The sequence below is a fragment of the Humulus lupulus genome, chromosome 8, assembly GCF_963169125.1.
Source record: "Humulus lupulus chromosome 8, drHumLupu1.1, whole genome shotgun sequence".
Classification (NCBI taxonomy): Eukaryota; Viridiplantae; Streptophyta; class Magnoliopsida; order Rosales; family Cannabaceae; genus Humulus; species Humulus lupulus.
In genome coordinates, this window is record NC_084800.1 from 61,715,520 (window position 1) to 61,723,301 (window position 7,782).

At 33.3% G+C, this 7,782-nt stretch overlaps 2 protein-coding genes across 2 annotated transcripts; one reads left to right on the forward strand and one right to left on the reverse strand.

The window, feature by feature from the left end:
* Positions 1–364: 364 nt before the first annotated feature.
* Positions 365–2,464, forward strand: LOC133797480 (uncharacterized). Its single transcript, XM_062235390.1, has 3 exons — positions 365–532; positions 1,682–1,764; positions 2,133–2,464. Exons 1-3 carry the CDS (start codon positions 454–456, stop codon positions 2,160–2,162), a joined length of 192 nt encoding a protein of 63 aa, XP_062091374.1. The 5' UTR covers positions 365–453; the 3' UTR covers positions 2,163–2,464.
* Positions 2,465–5,086: 2,622 nt separating this feature from the next.
* On the reverse strand, positions 5,087–6,855 carry LOC133797481 (uncharacterized protein At4g00950). Its single transcript, XM_062235392.1, has 2 exons — positions 5,925–6,855; positions 5,087–5,766 (listed from the first exon to the last, which is right to left on the reverse strand). The coding sequence occupies exons 1-2, from the start codon at positions 6,540–6,542 to the stop codon at positions 5,698–5,700; spliced, it is 687 nt and encodes a 228-aa protein (XP_062091376.1). The 5' UTR covers positions 6,543–6,855; the 3' UTR covers positions 5,087–5,697.
* Positions 6,856–7,782: the final 927 nt, after the last annotated feature.

Genomic DNA, 7,782 nt, shown 5'->3' on the forward strand with positions numbered 1-7,782 from the left:
CCTGGAAAAGTAGGTCGCGATAGTACTACTCTTTAGCCCAACCGACTAGTGGTGTGGTCGCAGAAGATTTTTGAAGTTAAAAAGAAGAGAGAAAAATAAATAAAACTGAAAACAAAAAAGGTACCTGAAAAAAAACCAAAAAAAAAAAAAGCTGATGAAAACGGTATTAATATAAATGAAATTAATGACGGTATTTTTGCAATCAAATTATAAAAAATGGTATAAAGTGTAAATTTCTCATTTCCTGATAGAGATAGTGGTGTCATGGGAGAAGATGAGTTGTAATCCGGCCCACAAAATAGCCACATATTGGGCCATAAATGTCTTGTAGTCCGGAGATGAGTTACAAATCAAGTCCAAGTCCAACATCCATATTCCAATCACAACCTCTCTCAGAGTCGGCCAGTAAACGTAGAAGATTCACGAAAAGTCGCGCAGAGCATCGAAGGAAAAATGGCGGTGATGGAGAGATTGAAGATGTTCGTAGTTCAAGAGCCTGTGGTTGCTGCTTCTTGCCTCATCGCTGGTTTTGGTACTATCTTTGGAATTCCCCTTTTTAGTTTTGTTAATGTAGATTTTTATGTGCAATAATTTTTGACAAAGAAAACAAATTTTGGGGTTTTCTCAAGTCAGATTCAATAATTGGAACAACCCCTTTTTGTTCAAATTTGTTTCTGCTTGAATGGTGATGATGATGATGATAATCTTACTGTTTTCAGTCCGACCTAATTGTTTGCTAGTTTACTTTATCGTGAATGGTTTGATAACTGGGTCAACATCACTTCAGTACCGCTTGGGATCGAACTGGGTATTTATGATTTTCTCCATTGATGCATTTGGTTCGCTTGAAACTTAAGATGAATAGAATCTGCCTTATTGGGGTGGATAATGATGATCAACAATCGTTACGTTTGAGAAATCTAATGATAATAATCATGTTTATGATGTTCCTGAAACTCTTAAGTGCTTAATTAATATACATTGATAAACTGGCATGATTAGAAGGGAAAAATGAGAACCAATTGTTGTCTGAAGTTGTGAGGATTGAGGTAGCTGAAGAGATTGGACTTTTTTAGTATTAATCTCTAGGAAACGTGAAAATATTAGAATCATTGGATATATTAATACCCAATTTTATGGAACATTGGATAATATATTCATCTTGACGGACGGACATTTTATTCATTGATATTTTTTCAATATACTGTCGATATTTTATCAGATAATGTTTTTATCAGTAGTGCAGTACTTATTCAGCCAAAATTTTCCCATTAATTAAGATCTTATGCCCTTGGCTTCTAATGCTTTTTTGTAGAGGACTCTATTCATATAGCAGTACTAGTTTTAGACGATTGGTTGGGATTACAGATCATAATAACTTAAGTAGGTTAATTTTCATCAATGATCTTTTGAACGGTATCTCTTGCTAGTGAAATTGTTACTATTGTGCGAGAAAGCATTGATCTCACTTAGCTTTACCATTTTAAAGAATATATCAGTTAGGAAGAGAGGACTATATTCCTCTTTATTGTATATCACATATGTTATTTCTGTTCTCCACCAGATTATCATTTTAAGGTTTTCTTCTGATGATATTGTTTATTGAGGTTTTTAAGATATGTACTATGTACTAGATTAGAATATACTTATTGAACTGGAAATCACGTTGTTGAAATTTCAGGCCTCTTCCTTCCAGCAGTGGTAAGACCGATCCTGGATTCTTATAAAGCTTCAGATCAAGTCCCTCCACCTGCTTTAAGTGATGTGAGTATAAATAGTGCACTTATCTGTGCATCTTCCTTTTCTTATTGCATCCTTTGATGATAATTGACATGTTTGACCAACATCTTGTTGTGTTAAATATAAATGTCAAGATGTTTATTGTATACCAATCTAGTATGGATTTTAAAAAATGCCTTAATGTTATCATTGTTCTTTACTTAACTGAGTTCCTGTTATTGGATACTCATGTAGTATGGATTAAAAAAGAAACTGCCTTAATGTTATTTTGGTCCTTTGCTTAACTGAGTTCGTGTCCTAGAGTCTTTAATTTGAATTTTTCAGTTTAACTTTCTTTCTTGCCTGGTTTAGCCTTTTTGTGATACTGAATTTATACATTGGTGAATGCGCAGGTTGTCGCAGGTATGACCGGAAAGAAATAGAGGGCGATGCAGATGGCTGTAATGGTGTATTGAATTTAAAAAAAGAAAAGAAAAGAAAGATTCCTCCATTTTCAACCCATTTTGATTCCCATCATTGAAATAATCCTAACTCTACAATGATTTATGGAGATTTAGTAATACTTTGAGTTTCATACTGTTTTCTGTGAGCACATACATGGTGTTCACTTCGCTCGTGTAACTGTTTATGCTGTTTTGTTCATTATGAGCTCAACTGATGTGTCTTTCAGACTCACATACCAATGGATTGGGGTTGCACTGTATGATCCTATATTTTGGTGTTATATCGCTTGTCATTTATAAATTAGACGCCTGATTTTTTCTAGTAAATTTTTAAGACTAAATATTATAACGACCATAGTTTAAGGATAATTAATGAAATTAATCCATTTAGTTTTTCTCGACTTATGAGATAAATTTATTTTGAATAATTTTTTACAATGTAATTTTCTATTGGTCGATTTTGAAAATTATTGATATTCAAACAAGAGGCATATTGTTCTTGCCGACCTGTATGTTAATAATTTTGAGGCCGAGGCACTTTGTCGAGTATTTCGAGTTCGCATTTTTTAGTACCTCGAGTATGCATCTTATACAATGTTGAGCATGGTTGGCTCGAAGGTAGTCAGGCAAACTAAGATCCTACGGTGGAGATGTCTCATGTTTAATAAAAGATGTTCCCTTTTAACATGTTTAATTACCAACACAAAATCGATTAGGATTTTAGGTTTGAGCTTGAAGCCTTCATGAATTTATCATATCGAAGCTTTCACATATATATTTTTTCTTCTTTTGAATGATTGATGTTAACAGATCAAGATTTAATCAAAGAATACTCTCAATGAATGCTTTATTTTATTTTTTCAAAAACATTACAAATTTTTTTTTTTTTTTTTTACATCAAACATTTACATTACACCATACATCATCTTTTTTATATTTTCTCTACATCATTTAAATGTTATTTTTTATTCATTAAAATACTAAAAAAGAAAGAAAAAAACAAAATATAATATAATATAATTAATAAAAAAAGAGAAATAAATAAAAATAATAATAAAATAATTTTAACTCACTCAATAAATAGTTCTATCTACATGTGGAATAATATTTTCATTAAGGTCAAAATGTGTAAAATAGCTCAAATTTGGCTCAAATTTGGCTCATTCATTGGAAGCTTATTTTTATTAATTTTTTCTATATTTTAAAAAATTAGCTAGTTTAGGTCATTGTAAGTGCTCAACCAAATTCAAATGTTAGAAATGCTCTGTATTTACTTTATAAGTCTCAACCACTTTACTAAATTATAAAATTGAAACTGGTGACTAAGACACACTCCTTTCTCTTTAAAATTAGCATGTCCAATAAATTAAATTTAAGCATCTTTCGCCAGTACCATCATTGTACCTCCTCTCATATTTCATTTCGTAATCTAAGAAAACTAAGGCCTTGAACCTATAATAAGTATTGTAGGTTTCAATCTTATACTTTACATACTAGAGAGACAACATAGTACACCAATGTAATTCTTTATGACAAATTATATTTTGTTCAATTAAATTATGAAATAGTATTGTAATTAAATCATTTATTTAGAGTATTTTTTTATTTGTAAGTATAATTAAATTAAAGATATACTTTTATCACTTTGGCAATTGGTTTACTTAATGAAATGGAAAATTTACATAATATACTTAATTTTGCTAAAAAATTACATTTTTACGACTGACAGTTTTATACAAGTGTCAATGGTCTCCTAAATTTTTTTTTCTACAATGTATTTTTGAAAGGATTAATATACCCCAAAAATTAGAAACATGTTTATACTTATATATATTAGTATAATATTTATTGAAAAAAAATTGACCCTAGATCAAATATATAAAACTCCAGGCTCACCTGTTATCACAATTGAATATTCTACAGCCAAAGTAATATACAAAACCAAATAAAACTCCACATTAGGGCTGTGCAGAAATGATCCGATCCAATATCAAACCGACCGATCCAATGTCAACCGACCGCTAAAAATTGGATATCCAATCATGATTGGATTGGATCGGATGACATTTTTAAAAATCCAATATTGGATCGGTCGGTTCTTGGATGACATATAAATCCAATGGATCCAACCGACCGATCCAATCCAATAATGATCCAATACCATCCAATTAATATTCAAATAAAAAATATATTATATATATTTTTTGAAGTTAAAATATATTATATTTTATTACATTTACTGTTTACATATATTATATTTGATGTACTAAACTTTTTAATTTAATTATGATGTATTATTGTAATTTTATGTTAGATTCCTACAAATTATTAAGACTTATGTTTTTAATTTTATGTTGGATTCCTACAAATTATTAAGACTTATGTTTTTAATTTTATATTAGATTTGTGTTGTAAACTTCTAAATCATTACAATTAAATATTTTTATTATTTGGATGAGTAATTAGTGTTTTTATAATTGAAATATTTTTTTTTAAAAAAAATAAGCCTAAATAAAGGTTTTAAAAGATCGGATGGATCCGATTCGATCCAACGGATAACCACTGGATGCATCCAATGGATGAAACCGAACCGATCCAATCATCCATTAGATTGGATCGGATCGGTTGGTTCAAGATGATTGGATCGGTTCCAAAAATCCAACATCCAATTGGATGATTGGATCCAATTGGATCGGATCAGATGGGCTTGAAAACATTGGATGCCATCCAACGAACACCCCTACTCCACATCAACCTCACCAACAGTCACAATTGAAGATTTTGTGGTTGGTTTGGTCCCTTCCTAGTGCAACAAAATAAAACTCCACATTAACCTGCTTTCACAATTGAGTATATTGTAGAGCCAAACTAACATAGATTATTTCATAAAATACATATACATATAAATAAATATAAGATCCTCATATTAACCATATATAATAGAACAATTATTGTTTCTCTTGTATTACAGCAAAATGGAGGGAATATGGGATGTGACCTATGAGAGAGGTCTTTGTGCCGTATTTTCCCCGCGGGTTGGGGGCCGTGTGGTGGTGACCACGCCCGCCCTCGCCTTCTCTTCTCTCCTTTTCAAATATTGAATTAATCAAACTCTGTACACCGGCCAAAACCAAAACCAACGCCAAAGAAAAAGAAAACCTAAAAGTTGTTGTGGACGGTGGACTTAGCTTTAAAGCACCATAACTTTGTACCATTAGTAGACATGAGTCATATCATTTGCTATATCTAGATATAGACAATTGGATTACCAATACCCAAATCCAGTGGACTTAGTCCATTAATTTACACATCAAATAAATAGCCAAGTCTACAGAGCATAGACCCACTGAAAAACTTCACAGTGGTACACCATAAGAAGAGGACAAGCATTACAGCATGTATAGTAATAGTATTTGTCATCTTCATTTCACATCGCATGATAAAATATAGGACCATTTTGGTCATCTCAGATACTTAGACCACTCATAGAAAAGTCATCTTCATCTTGACTCATTCATAATCCCTTTTTCATTTTCTTGTTCTTCCATGGAACCGCTTGCTTCAACCCTTCACATACGGATGCCTGCAAATTATCACAAACAGAAATTAAAAAAAAAACCATGTACAAAAAAGCTTAAAAAATTGACCAGTCAAGGCAAACTACACTATGTAATCAAACATATTCAAGTGTTCGTAAAAAAAACTGTGCAAAAAATGAAAATGAAAAGAGATGAAACTCACCCAGAAGCGAGACCTGGGATATGTCAGACTTGAAAAGCTCGCACTCCTTCTAATACCTGTGATCTTCACCTCAGTTCTCTCTCCAACACCACTGCCATTGTCACTCTCTCTGTCCACAGAAGATGGAAAGACATAACTGCCCTTGGAGACCTCTTTACTACTCTTCAAGAAAACCCTCTTTCGCCACGAACCAAGCCAGCCCCTGACCTTGAACCCTCTCTTGCTAAGGATCATTGCCCCAAGCGACCCTTTCTCTGTACTTAACGACCCAAAACTCTCGCCGCTCATCCTAAACGACGACGACTGAAACCTGGGCCGACCACCCACAACATAGGGCCCCTCCAGGACTGTAGTGGGAGACGCCAGTTTGGTCTCGAGCAACAGCCTTGGTGGGAGTTCTAAGCACTTTGGCGCAAACTCACTAATATTTGAGAGCGTAGCCAGAACCATACAAGGCCTTGGCTTACCGGGCTGTTCTTCCCACCTGAAAGGAACAGAAAGTTGAGTCTGGTGCGGCGGCGTTAGCATTCCGGAATGCTCCGGCGACGGCACTGGCGGAACTGAAAAAAGGGGTAGCTTTGGTATTGACTGAAACTCTGCCTCTGCCTCAGATCCCATGATTGCTTTTTTTTCCTTCTTTCTGGAGACTTAGAACAATAACAGAGTTAAGGGTTTGTAGAATGATGATAATTGGGGTTATTGTGGAATGTAAGAGAGAAAATGGGAAGAAAAAGGAAACGCCCTTAAAAGAAAAAGTGATCTCTTTTACTCAGCTCTGTCTTCACTGAAGAGTAAAGTCATAAAAAAGAGTTCTAATATTTTTGGATGGTATAAGCTTGAGATCATCTCTCTCCTATTATTGTGGTTGAAACTTGGAAGAGAGAGAGAGAATTTTATAAGATCTTTTATATGGATTCCACTAATTACATTTTCAGTGTCATTGGAAAATATGATTGTAAATCTTGACTCCATTATTTCCAAAGTCCATTTTGACAAAGTCGAAGTGTTTGTTTTCACTAGCACGTGTTTAAACGCTATAGGTTTTCACTATTACTTTTTTTTTTCTTATTTATTTTGTTTCTTTGTGCAAGTAGTGACAACTCTATCAAATGCGTAGTTACAATTGACAATTAAGGGGTGTTTTTTCCGTTTCTCTTATCACTCTTTTTTAGTAATATTAGGAGGAGCAAGTAAGAAGATTTGAGTGTTAAATCAATGCTAGTTCTCATTATAATATTAAAAAGATGATTTAATTAAGACCCAAATATAGTATTGTATCAACTAGACAAGAGATACAGTGAGGTCACTTTCAACACCTACTCTTGCAATTCAATATGGAAAAAAAATACAACTGGGGTGGTAGTGAAAAAGCACAGCAACCATATCTACTCTCCTGTTTTTAGGGGAAAAATATATCATCAGAAAAAATATTTGAAAACAAAAAATCTCAACTCAACAAACCAAACCAAGGTGTGGTTATTTTTGTTGCTGAGCATATGAAGACACGTGGCAAAAAAGACCACGGTATTCTCAGACCTTGTACATAAATTGTCAAAGTCTAACCTAAGATCCCTGCAAACAGTTCTGACGAGTACACCAGAGCCTAATCCATTGCATCGGATGCCAAGGTGTGATAGATCGATAATGAAACAAACCCCTTTTCAGTATTCACAACTGTACATTTCTTGGATTTTACTTGATCCAGCTATATTCTATTCTATAATGCCTCTTCCTCTTCCCTCAAGCAATTCCTCAATGCCACTAACCAAACCTTTCTTTACTCTTTGGATATATGTGAAATTAGCCTAAGAATAATAAGAACATTTCAACTTATTCAAGACAGTACAACACTGAAAAT